The sequence below is a fragment of the Salmo salar genome, chromosome 08 (assembly GCF_965601325.2).
Source record: "Salmo salar chromosome 08, fSalSal1, whole genome shotgun sequence".
NCBI classification, from domain to species: domain Eukaryota; kingdom Metazoa; phylum Chordata; class Actinopteri; order Salmoniformes; family Salmonidae; genus Salmo; species Salmo salar.
This window is the reverse complement of record NC_138298.1, coordinates 14,021,152-14,042,090: the sequence shown is the minus strand read 5'-3', so window position 1 is coordinate 14,042,090 and position 20,939 is coordinate 14,021,152. Positions and strand designations below refer to the sequence as shown.

Here is a 20,939-nt window from a genome sequence, read left to right as displayed (position 1 = left end):
AGTGAATGTTCCTGAGTGGCTGAGTTACAGTTTTGATTTAGATCTGCTTGAGAATCTATGGCAAGACCTGAAAATTGACAGAGCTTGAAGATTTTTTTAAATAATAATGGGCAAATGTTGCACAATCCAGGTATTCAAAGCTCTTAGAGACACCTTGAAAGACTCACAACTGTAATCGCTGCCAAAGGTGATTCTAACATGTATGTTAGTGTTTTATTTTTCATTAATCTTTTACAAATGTTACAATTTTTCTTCCACTTTGACATTAGAGTATTTTGATATAGATCCTTCACAAAAAATGATAATTAAATCCATTTTAATCCCACTTTGTAACACAACAAAATGTGGACAAAGTCAAGGGTTGTGAATACTTTAGAGGTAAATGCTAACCAGCAGTGTTGAGCAGAATTTTAAAAAGTATGTTTTACACTTGTTGATTTCTATTCCTTTGCTTCTACTGGTATGTAGTGACATTTAGTGGTAGTTGCAGATGGAAATGTTACAGTGCCGCTGGTCACCCAAGGTACATTTTTTTATAGTTTTTTGATTTGTTGACTAAATGGAGGAGAGGCGCGTCCAAATGGAGGTGAGCATCATGGTAAAAACAATTGCGGTACATATTCGCTGTTCTATCTCACATGCAATGACGTCTGAGGGAAAACTGTGTTGTTGCAATATCCCAAATGGACATGGCAGTTTCACCATTAAGGATTTCAGCTTTAATCATTTACATAAAGCAGATGTGAGCGTTAATCTAAATGGTGTTTTGAGTCCTTTTGATTATGATGCCAAATTGAAATGTAAAACTTCAATGTGTCTGTCAATGTAGTGGTGGAAAAAGTACTCAATTGTCATACTTGAGTAAAAGTAAAGATACTTTAATAGAAAATGACTCAAGTAGCAGTGAAAGTCACCCAGTAAAATACTACTTGAATAAATGTCTAAAAGTATTTGGTTTCAAATATACTTAAGTATCAAAAGTACATGGAATAGCTCAAATGTACTTAAGTATCAAAAGTTAAAGTTAAAGTAGAAATCATTTCAACTTCCTTATATTAAGCAAACCAGATGGCACAGTTTTATTTAATTTTTTTATTGACGGATAGCCAGGTGCACACTCCAACACTCAGACATAATTTACAAACGAAGAATTTGTGTTTAGTGAGTCCGCCAGATCAGAGGCAGTAGGGATGACCAGGGATGTTCTCTTGACAAGTGTGTGAATTGGACCATTTTCCTGTCAAAATGTAATGAGTACTTTTGGGTGTAAGGGAAAAGTACATTATTTTCTTTAGGAATGTAGTAAAGTAAAGTACAGATACCCCAAAAAACTACATAAGTAGTACTTTATAGTATTTTTACTTAAGTACTTTACACCACTGCTGTATGGTGCCCTGGACATTTCTTGTAGTTGAGTAGCGAGCCTCGGCTACTGCTCAGATGTTTCCGTAATAGGCCTACGTTTAACCTTTATATGGTGTTTTGTTGCAGGCTTAGTTTTTTGGTTATTACATTTAAGTCATTTATTCATTGTCAAGCTTTAAAAACCAAAGCCAGACTGCAACATTTTAGTAGCCTAGGATGTGGCATGTGTCTGTGCACTTTCCCTCCGCTGCACTCTATAAACGGGACACACTTAAGCAGCACAATTTGGGTTCGTATCAGGTTGTAATTTCATAAACTTATCATACTCACGTGTGTCCTAATTTTACTGATGTGTGTAACTTTTTGTCAACCAATATGACACTTTCTGTAGTACAGCAATAACAACACGCTTAAACTTTCGGGCCGGAAGAAGATTCAATCAGTGCCATTAAGGAGAACAATTGGGAATGCTGCAAATGTTTAGTGATGATATGATACAGCGCACTGGCTGGCTCATAGGTGTATGTGTGTCTGTGGGTCTGGAAGGAGGTGTGTGTGGGTCAGGGAGGAGAAGTGTGTGGCAATGCACTGCCTTTGGTGCACAGCATGTTGGCTGTGCCAAAATGAATTGACAACATAAAATCATTGCCCAGGCCAGATAGAAATGTGTCACGGGCTGGATCCGGCCAGCGGGCCTTGTTTGACACATAGGGTTTGAGATAGTCAAATTCCAAGTGTACACATTACTTTGAAAGAAGTCTTTGGACAAGGAGAGGCTGCAATCCATGCTTTGGTTTATTTAAACTAGCCTTTGCCACCAACCGCTAATATTACTCAAACCAAAACACAATGTCCCCAAGTTAGCATGTTTTAAATTGCATGCCCAAATCCTCCCAAAGTAACTTTCAACTAAGTCATAGAGCTACACAATCAAATCTTTGGTTAGAAAATGAAAAGCTTTTGGTGGCAGTGTCTAGTTTACTTCCCACTTATTGCAAGTCTCTGTTGTCCCCATCCTCTAATTCTCTTTCTGTCCTCTCCTTCTCTTTACTCCACGGATGTGTCTCCCTCTCACTGTCGTGACAGGACACGTGAAAGCCTGGCTTCCAACACGTCGAGCATCATGGAGAGCAATAGACGACAGAATCCAGCATTGAGTCCGGGGCACATGGGCACCACCAGCATCGGTCCGCCTTTCAGCTTTCGCACCATCCCAGAACCCCCCCATACCGCACAGCCTGAGAAACTGCAGAAGTCTTCAACCTGCCTGGCGTCCATCACCAGCGTCTGACCTGACGTACAGACAGACAGACATCAAGGCCTGAGATGGAGGAGGTGGATTATTAAGGTTATGGTAGGGACCATTGGGGGTAAATAGGGGGGGTGGAGAAGGCAGAAGTTGGGTCACATTGTGCCCCACCTTCTCCTCACCCATCCACACACACATGTCCACCCTCCCTCACCCAACCCCTAGAAAATCCAACTACTACTGGGACTGTTAACCACACAGGCATGGCTTCCAGAGACTGTTCCCACAGCTTCAAAACTTCACTGCAAAAAACAAACAAAATGACAACCACAAAATAAAGAAACTATCCTGACCTTGATTAATTTTGTCTCCCATTGCAAGAGAGCCAATCAGGAATTATCTTGATTTGGATTATATCGACTTTGATTTTGATTTTGGGACAGATTTCCAGATTCCTCAATGTTGGTATTAGAGAAATGTAGTCACATTTGGGAAAATCTATACTTTTACGTGTTATTTCCAATCAATGTCCAATGAAATGTTTTCTATCAAGAATTATAAATAATTTATCAGGAGAATTATCTTATTTGTATTTTGATGTTGATGCACAGTATTAAAAATAATGAAGGAAGAGATAAGAGGGGGGAAAGGCAAAATGTCAGAGGTTCCGATTTGTGTAGTGCAAAGCAAAATAGGCTATTGTAGTTCTATCCATACAGTATCATTTATTCATAAGTACAATAATGTATACTCAAATCTTTTTTTATATTTAAGTGACTGAAATGAAATCATTCAAATGAATAATGACAATTTAGTAAGGGAAACGGTTGTTTTACATTGTTAGTTGAATTATTAAGTTTCCATCCTGGAGCACTAATGTGCCTTTTCTGTGGTATTTATGACTAAATAAAAAAATAAAAAATAAAAATTATTTAATCCAACATATAATCTCAGGTCATAAGAATTTATTCTCTTGAACACACGCACACACACACTCTGTCTGTGATCTTGTTGGTGGTGTGTGAGGAGTTGGCCTCGCTGATCAGTGGCTCTCTGAGTGTTGTAATTGGTTTGAAAGGACTTGACTTTTCTGTTTGTTTCAGATGTGTTTGCCTTTTCACAACATGTTTGCCAGAGTGTGCATAGATAGACCATAAAATGGTTGCAGCGTGTGCAAATTGTAACTATATATCCCAGGGGTATAGGACAGACAAACGCCTGGTTTCCCTAAACATGTTTATCACTATCATTGCCAGAGCCATCAAGGCATTTATACAACTTATGTCTGCGGTATTTCTCCTTAAGTGTTTTATGAAATTGACCAGCTACTAAATTGTCTTGCAAATTGCAAAATCTCACAAAATATTAGAGCATGCGGACTGGTAATATGTGTACCTTGCAAGAGAATAGTGAAGAGTTATTGCAGTCCTGCCTCTTTATTCACAATATTGTTTGTATCACAATACTGTAAGTATTGTTTTGGGAATTAGTTTTTCTTGTACAGGTGCTAAAATGTCTATATGAAACGCTCTATTCAATCCGTAATGCTGAAGATCTGCTTTTTAGCATGATTGTCAATTAAAGGCAATGGTTTGAAAGGACTTTACTTTTCTGTAAATTGTCCTGAAACAAGTCTATGTATCAAAGCTACATTAGGGGTTAAGTTAATTACCCCCCACATGCAGAATGACTGGATCCAGATTCACACATTATTTTCACGTACAATGGCAAAAGAAAGTATGGGAACCCTTTGGAATTACCAGGATTTCTGAAAAAATTTGACATCAGATTTTATCTGATCTTCATCTGTCACAACAATTTACAAACACAGGGTTCTTTAACTAATAACACACAAATTATTGTGTTTTTCCTGTCTATATTAAATACATAATTTAAACATTCGAAGTGTAGACTGGAAAAAGTATGTGAACCCCTAGGCTAATGACTTCTCCAAAAGCTAATTGGAGTCAGGAGTCAACTAACCTGGAGTCGAATCCATGAGACGAGATTGGAGATTTTGGTTAGAGCTGCCCTGCCCCATAAAAAATACTCACAAAATTTGAGTTTGCTATTCACAAGAAGCATTGCCTGATGTGAACCATGCCTCAAACAAAAGAGATCTCAGAAGACCTAAGATTAAGAATTGTTTCCTTGCATAAAGCTGGAAAGGGTTACAAAATTATCTCTAAAAGTCAGTCCACACTAAGACAATTTGTCTATAAATGGAGAAATTTCAGCACTGTTGCTACTCCCTAGGAGTGGCCGTCCTGCAAAGATGACTGCAAGAGCACAGCGCAGAATGCCCAATGAGGTTAAGAAGAATCCTAGAGTGTCAGCTAAAGACTTACAGAGATCTCTGGAAGATGCTAACATCTCTGTTGACGAGTCTACAATACGTAAAACACTAAACAAGAATGGTGTTCATGGGAGGACACCACGGAAGAAGCCACTGCTGTCCAAAAAAAAAAAACATTTCTGCACGTCTGAAGTTCGCAACAGAGCACCTGGATGTTCCACAGCGGTACTGGCAAAATATTCTGTGGACAGATTAAACTAAAGTTGTGTTGTTTGGAAGGAACACACAACACTATGTGTGGAGAAAAAAAGGCACAGCACACCAATATCAAAACCTCATCCCAACTGTAAACTATGGTGGAGCATCATGGTTATGGGGCTGCTTTGCTGCCTCAGGGCCTGGAGAGCTTGCTATCATCAACGGAAAAATTAACTCCCAAGTTTATCAAGACATTTTGCAGGAGAATGTAAGGCTATCTGTCCACCAATTGAAGCTCAACCAAAGTTATGTGATGCAACAGGACAACAACCCAAAAGACAGAAGTAAATCAACAACAGAATGGCTTGAACAGAAGAAAATACGCCTTCTGGAGTGGCCCAGTCAGTCCTGACCTCAACCCGATTGAGCATGACCTCAAGAGAGCGGTTCACACTAGACATCCCAAGAATATTGTGGAACTGAAGCAGTTTTGTAAAAAGGAATGGTCCAAAATTCCTCCTGACCGTTGTGCGAGTCTGACCCGCATCTACAGAAAACGTTTGGTTGAGGTTATTGCTGCCAAAGGAGGGTCAACCTGTTATTAAATCCAAGGGTTCACATACTTTTTCCAACCTGCACTGTGAATGTTTACACGGTGTCATCAATAAAGACATGAAAAATTATAATTGTTCGTGTGTTATAAGTTTAAGCAGACTGTGTGTCTATTGTTGTGACTTAGATGAAGATCAGATCAAATTTTATGACCAATTTATACAGAAATCCAGGTAATTCTAAAGGGTTCACATACTTTTTTTCCCACTGTAGTAATTATAAATGTAACCTTTATTTAACTAGGCAAGTCAGTTAAAATCAAATTCTTATTTACAATGACAGCCTACACCGGCCAAACCCGGACAACGCTGGGCCAATTGTGCTCTGCCCTATGGGACTCCCAATCACGGCCGGTTGTGATACGGCCTGGGTCGTAGTAAGAAAAGGCTTCAGTTCAATTTAAACCACGTAGCACTTTAAAGCACATTTAAAGGCAACACTCCAAGTAAATGTATAATATTGTCCGACAACAAGTCATTAGTGACACGTTACCAAATAGTTCACTGACGGTGCCGCAGGATTCATGAATATGTCAAATTAAAGTTAATTGTAATGAACCTTTACTTACTCAACAATAGAGTTGAAGGTAGAGAGGGACAAAGGAGTTAGGTTACATGATAGGCTTGTTACATGAGTAAGTTGGGAAATCAAATGCATTTACTTACACTAAAGCCACTTACAACAGTAATTTTTTCATAGTTAGTGGACCATTTGTTAATCCAGCTATAATGTAGCTGCTACATTATTATGGTCAAACATTCTTCTGAAGTGTGACCTAATCCTTCATCAGTGATAAATAGACAAGTTTAGTGCACCTCTGCTTTTACCGTCCTCATTTGCAGACCTGGAATTTTGTGCACTGTCACTAAACTATAACGTTTTAGTGGACAAAATAGGAACACAACACTTCCTCCAATGAAAACATTATATGGAAATGATATTGTTAACATTAACCACTTATTTTACTGTACAGACTGAACATCATAAAACTGACTACATTTCAATGTTGTTTTCCCCCTTACATTGAAGTATGCTGCCTTAATAAAAACACCCCTGTGAATAATTGGCACAAACATTATAAAACTGCAGAAGATATGGCAGTATGTATCTAAATGTGCATATTGGGTAGTGTGATGATGATGATTACGATGGGACAAAGAGGAATTCTGCTTTCAGACATTGCATTGTGGGTCATCCTCTACTGCACTTCTACTATGATATTCGTTTGTTCATTTGTTTATCTCCAATGTTTCAGTACAAAGTAATGAACTTGTATCGAGTGACCATATATAACGACATCAATATCGAACTTTGTAAAAGACAGACATTTCAATAAAACCTCCCACTACTGCGTATGGATTTTTCACTCTCTGATGATCCAAAGTTGTGCTTGCATTCAGTGTTTTGAATGCATTTTTGGGGCATATTCCCCACTGTTTCAACTGTGCAGCTATTGCTGCTCAAATTACAATAAAGAGCAGGTGGGGTCTTGTGTCCAATGAATGGATAATGCTTGAAAAGTGTGTTGGTGCAGCCTGCTCTCATAGACTAAACGTAACATAGTAAACGGTAAATCCGAGACACTCAAATTAGTATGATACAGTATGTTACATTTGGTAGGTTTAAGAGGGTTTATGTTTATGTTGGTGTCAAACCTTGGGTTGCATGTGCCTATTGCAACTTTCTGCCCTGTTTCTGTGTTGTACATATAACCGGTCTGGAGAGGGTGGGAGAACATGAGAGGCCGAGAGCTCCGAGGGGTCACCCACAATGATTCAACAACAGTAGGAAGACAATTATCAATAACATTTGTTATGTTTGGTAGGGTTACAGAAGACAGAAGGATACTTAAGGCAAAAATGAAAGGAGGGTGGTTGGCTGGATGTACTACGCAAATGTCTAACAACCCAAAGGTTGAGTGTTCGAATCTCATCATGGACAAATAGAGCTAATTAGCAACTTTGCAAGTACTTACTACTTGTTGCGACTTTTGAACTTCTTTGATTAAATGGCTAAGGAAGGGTTAGCTAACATGCTAGCTCCTAACCCTAGCCTTAACCCTTTCACTTAACTCCTAACCCTAAACTTAACCACTAGCCTAACGTTTACCACCTATCTAATGTTAGCGTTAGCCACCTAGCTAACATTAGCCAGAACAAATTGGAATTCGTAACATATTCTACGAATTGCAATTCGTAACATGTCATACAAATTGTTATTCGTAACATATCTTATGGAATGGATGATGGACATCCACACATTAATACACACCATACAAAACGTAACATATCATTCTAAAAGGAGTGTTGGCAAATTTACGTACGTAATATTTTGAAATGCTCTGAGACCAGGCTGGTTGGTGGATGAAGCTGACATCTCCAACCTACAGTTGAAGTTGGAAGTTTACATATACTTATGTTGGAGTCATTAAAACTCGTTTTTCAACCACTCCACACATTTCTTGTAATCAACCTATAGTTTTCGCTACTTTGTGCATGACACAAGTAATTTTTCCAACAATTGTTACAGACAGATTATTTCACTTATAATTCACTGTATCACAATTCCAGTGGGTCAGAAGTTTACACACACTAAGTTGACTGTGCTTTTAAACAGCTTGGGAAATTCCAGAAAATGATGTCATGGCGTTAGAAGCTTCTGATAGGCTAATTGACATAATTTGAGTCAATTGGAGGTGTACCTGTGGATGTATTTCAAGGCCTACATTCAAACTCAGTGCCTCTTTGCTTGACATCATGGGAAAATCAAAATAAATCAGCCAAGACCTCTGAAAAGAAATGGTAGACCTCCACAAGTCTGGTTCATCCTTAGGAGCAATTTCCAAACGCCTGAAGGTACCACATTCACCTGTACAAACAATAGTACACAAGTTTAAACACCATGGGACCACGCAGCCGTCATGCCGCTCAGGAAGGAGACGCGTTCTGTCTCCTAGAGATGAATGTACTTTGGTGAGAAAAGTGCAAATCAATCCCAGAACAACAGCAAAGGACCTTGTGAAGATGCTGGAGGAAACAGGTACAAAAGTATCTATATCCACAGTAAAACGAGTCCTATATCGACATAACCTGAAAGGGCGCTTAGCAAGGAAGAAGCCACTGCTCCAAAACTGCCATAAAAAAGCCAGACTACGGTTTGCAACTGCACATGGGGACAAAGATCGTTATTTTTGGAGAAATGTCCTCTGGTCTGATGAAACAAAAATAGAACTGTTTGGCCATAATGACCATCGTTATGTTTGGAGGAAAATGGGGGGGCTTGCAAGCCGGAGAACACCATCCCCAACCGTGAAGCACGAGGTTGTGGGGGTGCTTTGCTGTAGGAGGGACAGGTGCACTTCACAATATAGATGGCATGATGAGGAAGGACAATTATGTGGATATTTTGAAGCAACATCTCAAGACATCAGTCAGGAAGTTAAAGCTTGGTCGCAAATTGGTCTTCCAAATGGACCCCAAGCATACTTCCAAAGTTGTGGCAAAATGGCTTAAGGACAACAAAGTCAAGGTATTGGAGTGGCCATCACAAAGCCCTGACCTCAATCCTATAGAAAATTTGTGGGCAGAACTAAAAAAGCATGCGCGAGCAAGGAGGCCTACAAACCTGACTCAGTTACATCAGCTCTGTCAGGCGGAATATGCCACAATTCACCCAACTTATTGTGGAAAGCTTGTGGAAGGCTACCAGAAACGTTTGACCCAAGTTAAACAATTTAAAGGCAATGCTACCAAATACTAATTGAGTGTATGTAAACTTCTGACCCACTGGGAAATTGATGAAAGAAATGAAAACTGAAATAAATCATTCTCTCTACTATTATTCTGACATTTCACATTCTTAAAATAAAGTGGTGATCCTAACTGACCTAAGACAGGGGATTTTTATTAGGATTAAATGTCAGGAATTGTGAAAACTGAGTTTAATTGTATTTGGCTAAGGTGTATGTAAACTTCCGACTTCAACTGTATGTAATTTATAAAACCAACTCATGAAGTGGCACTCCTGATGGTTGACATAGCTTTATTGGGATGTGTTTGTGTCATTATGACCAAGGTTGGGGTGAGTAATTGATTCATTAATTTTGAACTTGAAGATCTTGCCCCGTCATTGACTTCCATTGTTTTTTGGTTAGCAGCAGCTAGTTAAAGAGATTGAACAGGATCTTAAAGATGTGTTATAAAGGTTTTGTGTAATTTTAGGCTGTAGTTTTGAAAGTAGTGCTCATAACATATCATACGAATTGCAGGATTTTTTTTTTGCAGCCCATACAGTACATGACCAAAAGTATGTGGACACCTGCTCGTCGAATATCGCATTCCAAAATCATGACCATTAATATGGAGTTGGTTCCCCTTTACTGCTATAATAGCCTCCACTATTCTGGGAAGGCTTTCCACTAGATGTTGGAACATTGCTGCGAGGACTTGCTTCCATTCAGCCACAAGAGCTGATTGGAACGCCTGGCTGTCGGCGTTCCAATTCATTCCAAAGGTGTTCGATGTGGTTGAGATCAGGGCTCTGTGCAGGCCAGTCAAGTTCTTCCACACCGATCTCGACAAACCATTTCTGTATGGACCTCGTTATGTGCACGAGGGCATTGTCATGCTGAAACAGGACATTGTCATAGTGAAACAAACTTCTGCCACAAAGTTGGAAGCACAGAATCATCTGGAATGTCATTGTATGCTGTAGCTGTAAGATTTTCCTTCTCTGGAACTAAGGGGCCTAGCCTGAACCATGAAAAACAGACCCAGACCATTATTCCTCCTCCACTAAACTTTACAGTTGGCACTATGCATTCTGGCAGGTAGCTTCTCCTGGCATCCGCCAAACCCAGATTTGTCCGTCGCACTGCCCGATGGTGAGGTGTGATTAATCACTATAGAGACTGCATTTCCACTACTCCAGAATCCAATAGCGGCGGGCTTTACAGCACTCCAGCCGATGCTTGGCATTGCACATGGTGATCTTAGACCTGTGTGCGGCTGCTCAGCCATGGAAACCCATTTTATGGAGCTCCTGACGAACAGTTATTGTGCTGACGTTGCTTCCAGAGGCAGTTTGGAGCTCGGTAGTGAGTGTTGCAACTCACTACCGCTTCAGCACTCGGCAGTCCCGTTCTGTGAACTTGTGTGGCCCACTACCTCGCGGCTGAGCCGTTGTTGCTCCTAAATGTTTCTACTTCACAATGACAGCACTTACAGTTGACCAGCGCAACTCTAGCAGGGCAGAAATTTGACGAACTGACTTGTTGGAAAAGTGGCATCCTATTATGGTGGTGCCACGTTGAATGTCACAGCTCTTCAGTATGGCCATTCTACTGCCAATGTTTGCCTAGTGTGGCTGAAATAGTTTGAAGGGGTGCCAACATACTTTTGTGTATATAGTGTATGTTAGAATTCCCATTTATACAATATGTTACAAAAAATAGAGGTAAGTTCTAGAACAGTACAGATATGAAGTGAAGATGTTTAACCTATTACGGTTGCACTTAGGTCCAACAACGCACTTTCCTAGAAGGCCTATTGGTGTTACTTGTAATATACACCTTGATTAGGCTGATAGAAATCCTTATTATTTTGATAAATTATTTTCAATTGATCTTCATTATTTCTATATAGCCTACACTTTCTCGTTCTGAACTTCTAACATGAGTGGGGCGGGTGTGGCTTTGTGACAATGATCACAAGAGCAGCTGCTCAACGATTTGACAGGTCCAACGCAGTTCCATCTCCGACACCGCCAAAACATCAGCTATGTGGGTGTCGGCTATCGCCAGTTAACGCTTGCGCTTGATCTGATTGAATCTAGGCCTAATTAAAAAGTTAACATTTGGAAACAGTGGCCAGGTAAACAAAACTAAAGCATGGATTGCTGTCATACCTTGCTGTCATACCTTGTCCATAGACTGCAGACAGGGTAAGGAAACCAATACGTATTTATGTAATTTGGTACACTATCCTTTAACGACTCACAGACCATATTCTGACTGTCTCAGTTTCACAGGCAATTAGCCTGTATTCAGACCCCTTGACTTTTTTCACATTTTGTTACATTACAACCTTATTATAAAATGTATTAAATAGTTTTATCCCTCATCAATCTACACACAATACTCCATAATGACAAAACAAAAACAGTTTTTTTTAAATGTTTTGCACATTTCTAAAATAAAAAAATGAAATATGAAATGTACATAAGTATTCAGACCTTTTACTCAGTACTTTGTTGAAGCACCTTTGGCAGCGATTACAGCCTCGAGTCTTCTTGGGTATGACGCTACAATCATGGCATACCTGTATTTGGGGAGTTTCTCCCATTCTTCTCTACAGATCCTCTCAAGCTCTGTCAGGTTGAATGAGGATCGTCGCTGCACAGCTATTTTCAGGTCTCTCCAGAGATGTTAGATCGGGTTCAAGTCCGGGCTCTGGCTGGGCCATTCAAGGACATTCAGAGACTTGTCCCAAAGCCACTCCTGCGATGTCTTGGCTGTGTGCTTAGGATTGTTGTCCTGTTGGAAAGTGAACCTTCGCCCCAGTCTGAGGTCCTAAGCATTCTGGAGCAGGTTTTCATCAAGGATCTCTCTGTACTTTGCTCCGTTCATCTTTCCCTCAATCCTGACTAGTCTCCCAGTCCCTGCCTCTGAAAAACATCCCCACAGCATGATGCTGCCACCACCATGCTTCACTGTAGGGATGATGCAAGGTTTCTTCCAGACATAACGCTTGACATTCAGGCCAAAGAGTTCAATCTTGGTTTCATCAGACCAGAGAATCTTTTTTCCATGGTATGAGAGTCTTTAGGTGCCTTTTGGAAAACTCCAAGCAGGCTGTCATGTGCCTTTTACTGAGGAGTGACTTCCGTCTGGCCGCTCTACCATAAAGGCTTGATTGGTGGAGTACTGCAGAAGGTTGTCCTTCTGGAAGGTTCTCCCATGTCAACAGAGGAACTCTGGAGCACTGTCAGAGTGACCATCAGGTTCTTGATCACCTCCGTGACCAAGGCCCTTCTCCCCCGATTAGACCGTGCGGCCAGCTCTAGGAAGAGTCTTGCTGGTTCCAAACTTCTTCCCTTTAAGAATGATGCAAACATTTTTTGGTACCCTTCCCCAGATCTGTGCCTCAACACAATCCTGTCTTGGAAGCTCTATGAACAATTCCTTTGACTTGCAGGGCTTGGTTTTTGCTCTGACATGCAGTGTCAACTGTGTGACCTTATATAGATACATGTGTGCCTTTCCAAATCATGTACAATCAATTGAATTTACCACATGTGGACTCCAATCAAGTTGTAGAAACATCTTAAGGAAGATCAATGGAAACAGGATGCACCTGAGTATTTCTGTTATTTATTTTTTATTCATTTGCAAAAATTTCTAAAAACCTGTTTTCAGTTTGTCATTTATAAGGTATTCTGTGTAGATTAATGAGGAAAAAAAATAATTTAATACATTTTAGAATAAGGCTGTAACGTAACAAAATGTGGAAAAAGTATACTTTTCAAATACACTGTATATTAATACATGGGTTCACTTCAATGAAGCGCACATGCAGTACATTTTTTACCCAAATACATAAACTGTACCTTTATTACCCAAATAAAACTGCAGAATGATTTTTGGGTACTGTAATAAAATAGCAGACTCCCTTCACAGGTAAATCTTATGAATGGCACGTTCCTCTGTTCAGGCGTTGCTGATTCATTCCATATCTTACAACACCTGGATAGGTATTTTAAGTATCAGCTAACCACATCATTATGTTATAGCAATTCGTCAGTTGATGACACAGTCGATGACACAGTCTGACTCAATCGATGATGTGGCAAGCAACCATTGGTTGATGCATGCAGCGACTGAGCCGGGGGAACGTGAACAATATCGGCCTCAGTCTCAAAACCAATCTCCTTCCAGTACTACTATCCGGTGACTGAAGCAGCATACTTTTTATGCCGCGTTCAAAACAACTGGGAACTGGCAACTCAGAACTAGAAAATCTCAGACTACCAACTTCAGTGCATTCAAGCCAACTGGAAACTCTGAAAAAAACGAGCTCCGACTGCTAAAATTTGTTTTAACCCTAACCCTAACCCTTAGAATTTCAAGTCGGGAACTCAGGCATCTTTGTCACGCCCTGACCATAGGGAGCCCTTGGTTCTCTATGGTGTTTAGGTCAGAGCGTGACTAGGGGGGTGTTCTAGTCATTGTATTTCTATGTTGGTGAGTTGTATGGTTCACAATTAGAGGCAGCTGGTAATCGTTGCCTCTAATTGGGGATCATATTTAGGTAGCCTGTTTCCCACCTGTGTTTTGTGGGATATTGTTTTGAGTGAGTGCATGTAGCACTACGGTACTTCACGGTTGTTGTTTGTTTCTTGGTTTGTTTAAGTTTCACAAAAATAAAGATGTGGAACTCCAATCACGCTGCGCCTTGGTCCGTCTCTCCTCACGATCGTGACAATCTTTCCAGAGCTCCGACCTGAAAATGACTGACGTCATGATTCGACCTTGTTTTTTTCCGAGTTCCTAGTTGTCTTGAAAGCAGTAAGAGGTTAGTGAATGCAGTAAGAGGTTAGTGATGTCACCATACCATATGACTAAACTAATAAGAGGGTCCAGTCCCATTTCAGTCCCTTGTCCCTACCTGTATAGTATAAAAGACCGGAAAGGACTAGATAAGGGTAAGCAAAATAGTGATGGTGTTCCTAGACTTGCAGTATGCAGAGTGGGGATTCCTCCATATTGGTTTCACGTATCCAGCCCTATAAGATCTGTGGAGACCAAAGGGGAAAAGGGGCTAGGTATTGAAATGTAATGTGGCCTTTAAAACTATCTTTACTCCAGCCCACAGAAATTGCAGCAACAGCAACCCTCTTGTTATCATCAAAATAAGAAAGGTATTTTGTTTAGGGCTAGGATTCAATCTGATCCGCGTTATAGCGAGCTTGACCTTTAAATGTGAATGCAATCCTCGCGAAAGCCGGGAACATTGCCTTTAAAAATGCATTGTCTACAAGTAGAATTGGATTGAATAGGATCCTAGTTTGGACCCCAAGCTTTGCACAAATATTCCTACTGTTGGGTTATATTGTGTGTTTTGTTACAGGTGACAGTTTTGATACTCATCACTGCATCCTGTAGGCTTATCAAAAGGTTGGCTGGACTTCGCTAAAGACCCAAAGATCTCTTCATTACTCCATTTTTGTTTACAAGGCCCTACTTCATAAACTTCTGTCTTATCTAATTTTGCTCTTGACGTATAGACACCTGAGTTGCCTAACCCCTTCACAGGATTGGTTAACTCTTGAGGTTCCTCCCCAGCTAGCACAGTGGATCTGGGCCGATTCTGTCTGAGAGTCGGGGCACTCGGCTGAGAGTCAGACTCGGCCGACGTCATGTGGCCCGGGTTTGGGCCACCTTCAGCAGTATTACTTATGGCTAGGATGCGGGGATTGAGCTCGGGCGATTCCAGTGTGAGTTATCTGGCCCAAATGTATATATTACTTGGGGCTCGGGCCGATTCCGGTGAGAGTTATCTGGCCCAAATATATACATTACTTGGGGCTTGGGCCGATTCTGGTGAGAGTTATCTGGCCCAAATATATTACTTGGGGCTCGAGCCGATTGGGGCTACTCTCTGGCAGATGATTACACGGGCTGCTTTATATAATTAACATTTCATTATTTTTCCATATTTTCTCAATGTTTCTGTTATCAAAAAATACAATTAACATTTAAATGAAATTATTTAGAAGTCCTGTGTATTCTATTATTTGGTACTTTGTGCAATGCAATTGATAAGCATTAAAAACTTTATGGATGGAACTTCCCGAGTGGCGCAGCAGTCTAAGACACTATGTCACAGTGCAAACTGCATTTGCTAGTTTGTGATCCGTGCCGGCCGCGATCGGGAGATCCATGAGGCGACGCACAATTGGCCCAGCGTCGTCAGAGTTAGGGGAGGGTTCGGCCGGCAGGGATGTCCTTGTCCCATCGCGCTGTAGCGACTCCTGTGGCGGGCTAGGCGTATGCACGCTGACACGGTCACCAGGTGTATCTGAGACAAAAAGAAAATTGTGGATGGGTATAATTTGTATATATGAAATGTATAATAGTAATATTTAAAACTACTAAATCGGATAATTTTGTATACATTAAGTTAAATTTGCATCGGGCCGCTTCTGGGGGGATTCTGGTAAGATTCCGGCAAAGTCGGCTGAATTCTGGTAGACGGAAACGGCCCGATGTACTTGGGCCAATTCTGGGCAGTCATTCATTTTGATTCCGGGCCGAGTCCGACACCCGATTCCGGACCGATTTAATCAGTTCCGGCCCACCGGAAGAGAAGTGGCCGATTCCTCATTGCTAGCTGGGTAGGGTCTCCACCAAGCTAGGTAAATTTGCTTTTAGTTTTAATACAGTATTGCCGGAACAAAATTCAAAATACAGTTCATCTTAATATTCTTGTGCCGTTCGCTATTGTTTGGGTAATTCTTTTTTTTCTGAGAGATTTGTGATGTTTTACTTGTGTTTCCCATGACTGTGTTTTTGTATTTTAATGTATATATACTGCTCAAAAAAATAAAGGGAACACTTAAACAACACATCCTAGATCTGAATGAAATAAATAATCTTATTAAATACTTTTTTCTTTACCTAGTTGAATGTGCTGATAACAAAATCACACAAAAATAATCAATGGAAATCCAATTTATCAACCCATGGAGGTCTGGATTTGGAGTCACACTCAAAATTAAAGTGGAAAACCACACTACAGGCTGATCCAACTTTGATGTAATGTCCTTAAAACATGTCAAAATGAGGCTCAGTAGTGTGTGTGGCCTCCACGTGCCTGTATGACCTCCCTACAACGCCTGGGCATGCTCCTGATGAGGTGGCGGATGGTCTCCTGAGGGATCTCCTCCCAGACCTGGACTAAAGCATCCGCCAACTCCTGGACAGTCTGTGGTGCAACATGGCGTTGGTGTATGGAGCGAGACATGATGTCCCAGATGTGCTCAATTGGATTCAGGTCTGGGGAATGGGCGGGCCAGTCCATAGTATCAATGCCTTCCTCTTGCAGGAACTGCTGACACACTCCAGCCACATGAGGTCTAGCATTGTCTTGCATTAGGAGGAACCCAGGGCCAACCGCACCAGCATATGGTCTCACAAGGGGTCTGAGGATCTCATCTCGGTACCTAATGGCAGTCAGGCTACCTCTGGCGAGCACATGGAGGGCCCCCCAAAGTGCAGCCCCAAAAGAAATGCCACCCCACACCATGACTGACCCACCGCCAAACCGGTCATGCTGGAGGATGTTGCAGGCAGCAGAACGTTCTCCACGGCGTCTCCAGACTCTGTCACGTCTGTCACGTGCTCAGTGTGAACCTGCTTTCATCTGTGAAGAGCACAGGGCGCCAGTGGCGAATTTGCCAATCTTGGTGTTCTCTGGCAAATGCCAAACGTCCTGCACGGTGTTGGGCTGTAAGCCCAACCCCACCTGTGGACGTCGGGCCCTCATACCACCCTCATGGAGTCTGTTTCTGACCGTTTGAGCAGACACATGCACATTTGTGGCCTGCTGGAGGTCATTTTGCAGGGCTCTGGCAGTGCTTCTCCTGCTCCTCCTTGCACAAAGGCTGGAGGTAGCGGTCCTGCTGCTGGGTTGTTGCCCTCCTACGGCCTCCTCCATGTCTCCTGATGTACTGGCCTGTCTCCTGGTAGCGCCTCCATGCTCTGGACACTACGCTGACAGACACAGCAAACCTTCTTGCCACAGCTCGCATTGATGTGCCATCCTGGATGAGCTGCACTACCTGAGCCACTTGTGTGGGTTGTAGACTCCGTCTCATGCTACCACTAGAGTGAAAGCACCGCCAGCATTCAAAAGTGACCAAAACATCAGCCAGGAAGCATAGGAACTGAGAAGTGGTCTGTGGTCCCCACCTGCAGAACCACTCCTTTATTGGGGGTGTCTTGCTAATTGCCTATAATTTCCACCTGTTGTCTATTCCATTTGCACAACAGCATGTGAAATTTATTGTCAATCAGTGTTGCTTCCTAAGTGGACAGTTTGATTTCACAGAAGTGTGATTGACTTGGAGTTACATTGTGTTGTTTAAGTGTTCCCTTTATTTTTTTGAGCAGTGTATATGTATCATTTCTGTTGTATTGTGCAGGACACATTTGAAAAAGAGGCCTGGTCTCAATATGTCTTATGTTAAAATAAAGGTAAAATAAAAACAATATTCACATGGTCATTTACCAGGTGAAGTAAGGGTGAAAAACTACTTTTATTTTCTGAAGACAGCAGGTGGTACTGACTAGACAAAATGTGAGGACATGGCATTAGGATGGCACAGTTTATATGACATTGTAGCAGAGTAATTTTTCATTGGACTCAATAGAACTAACATTAGTGTAAAATAGACATGATCAATGTTCCCTCTAAACTGTGCGCATGTTAGGCCTACATTATGATCAAACAGCAACAGTAGCCTACTTGACCACTGTTAAAACTAACTTAAAGCGGGTACAGCCTCAGTGTTCACAGTAAATAAGCGCCCGGAAGTTGCACAGAATTTTCGGGCTCAGCAGACCTGAAATTTGCTCAGTGATTAAAAAAATTAGAGGGAACATTATAATCATGTTATACACAGACAGCTTATGGACAAAGGTAATAGATACATTTTTCTCTATGGACAACCGTATCACCAAAAACCCATAACTGAAAAACGGTCCTGCTTTAAAATGAAATATAATCATTTATTGACATGGTAGGCCTAATTACTTTGACCATTAGGATACACATCGCTACATCATACAATGTTTGCTAATCTAATGTGTGAATATCCAAATGTGTAATGACACAACTGTAAACTGCTTATCACAATAAATTGCACTCAGTAACAATGTGCCTAATCTGTAGTTAAGCTTTACCTATCTATGTGATTATAATGTAAATATATGATTTTAGCGCCATTTATTATAAAGCGGAACCGAAAACTGTAACAATGACTGTTGGAGCTTCGATAACGTCACAAACTAAATGAAATTCAAAACAATTACAGTATGACAAATGTGATCAAGAGGCAATGACGGTTTACATATTTCTATCCCAAATATAAATTGTCAGTGCTTAGGTCATGGCTTTGTTTCAATTGCTTCAACTGCGTCACAAATAGAACCAAGTTCTATGTTAGCGTCTGGCTACGCTGACGCTCGTTGATGCGCTCGAGCAGTGTGGGTGCAATGTTTGAATAACATGTATGTGTACATTTATTTTGCAGCGCGATGCGGGTGGTGTGGTCAGCATGTTAGTCTAAGCTTGGGCCTAACTGTACACGCACTAAATACATGTCAATTTCCACATGCTTTTGGAAACTTGGGCAGAAAAAGTTAACGTCGATTCACTGAGACAAATGGGACAACGTAATTCAATAAGAGAAAAGCTGCAAAATGGAGAGTTGAAAATAAAAAGAAGTGAGGACCAGAATAGTAGCCTAATGTTTGGGAAGATGTTGTGTGTGATGTTTGTGAGGCACTATACAAATTTGACAGTCACAAGACGGGGACTTCAAACATGGCACATCAAGGGAACTGTACTGTTCAGATAGATAATATAAACTGCAAACTGCTATCAAAATAAATTGTACTCTGTAACAATGTGCCTAATCAGCGTAAAAAAAGGGGGGGTCAATGCAAATAGTCCGGGTAGCCATTTGATTAGCAGTCTATGACTAGGGTGGCTAGAGTCTTACTCAATTTGTAGGGCCTTCCTCTGACACTGCCTGGTATAGAGGTCCTGGATGGCAGGAAGCTTGGCCCCAATGATGTACTGGACCGTACGCACTACCCTCTGTAGATCCTTGCGGTCGGAGGCTGAGCTGTTGCCATACCAGGCGGTGATGCAACCAGTCAGGATGCTCGCGATGGAGCAGCTGTATAACTTTTTGAGGATCTGAGGACCCATGCCAAATCTTTTCAGTCTCCTGAGGGGGAATAGGTTTTGTCGTGCCCTTTTCACGACTGTGTTGGTGTGTGAACAAGAAGCTCTCAACCTACTCCACCACAGCCCCATCGATGTGAATGGGGGCGTGCTCGGGCCCTCCATTTTCTGTAGTCCACGCTCATCTCCTTTGTCTTGATCACATTGAGGGAGACACGTCCATGTCTCTGACCTCTTCCCTGTAGGCTGTCTCATCGTTGTTGGTGATCAGGCCTACCACCGTTGTGGCAAACTTAATGATGGTGTTGGAGTCATGCTTGGCCACGCAGTCATGAGTGAGCAGGGTGTATAGGAGGGGACTAAGCACACACCCCTGAGGGGCCCCCGTGTTGAGGATCTGTGTGGCAGATGTGTTGTTGCCTACCCTTACCACCTGGGGGCGGCCCATCAGGAAGTACAGGATCCAGTTGTAGAGAGAGGTGTTTAGTCCCAGGGTCCTTAGCTTATTGACGAGCTTTGAGGGCACTATGGCATTGAACGCTGAGCTGTAGTCAGTGAACAGCATTCTCACGTTGGTGTTCCTTTTGTCCAGGTGGGAAAGGGTAGTGTTGAGTGCAATAGAGATTGTGTCATCTGTGGATCTGTTGGAGCGGTATGCAAATTGGAGTGGGTCTAGAATTTCTGGGATGATAGTGTTGATGTGAGCCATGACCAGCCTTTCAAAGCACTTCATGGCTACAGATGTGAGTGCCCCGGGTCGGTAGTCATTTAGGCAGGTTACCTCGGTGTTCTTGGGCACAGCGACTATGGTGGTCTGCTTGAAACATGTTGGTATTACAGACTCGGCCAGGGACAGGTTGAAAATGTCAGTGAAGACAGCCTTGGGAATGTTGACCTGTTTTAAAGGTCTTACATCAGCTACGGCGAGCGTGATCACACAGTCGTCCGGAACAGCATGCATGCTTCAGTGTTGCTTGCCTCGAAGCGCTCGTCTGTTAGGCTTGTGTCAGGCAGCTCGCGGCTGGTCTTCCCTTTGTAGTCCGAGTGTCAGAGCTGGTGTAGTAGGATTCAATCTTAGTCCTGTATTTACGCTTTTTTCTTGTTTGATGGTTCGTCTGAGGGCATAGCGAGATTTCTTATAAGCGTCTGGGTTAGAGTCACGCTCCTTGAAAGCGGTAGTGTGGATGTTGCCTGTAATCCATGGCCTCTGGTTGGGGTATCACTGTGGGGAACAGCATCATTGATGCAC

The 20,939-nt window shown here is 41.8% G+C and overlaps 1 protein-coding gene across 1 annotated transcript in view; it reads left to right on the top strand.

The window, feature by feature from the left end:
* Nucleotides 1-7,073, top strand: part of LOC106610000 (storkhead-box protein 2) — a 220,164-nt gene extending 213,091 nt beyond the window's left edge. The window contains exon 4 of the mRNA XM_014209087.3: nucleotides 2,452-7,073. Within this exon, the coding sequence (XP_014064562.1) occupies nucleotides 2,452-2,656 (205 nt within the window). The 3' untranslated portion in view covers nucleotides 2,657-7,073. The remainder of the gene's footprint in view (nucleotides 1-2,451) is intronic.
* Nucleotides 7,074-20,939: the final 13,866 nt, after the last annotated feature.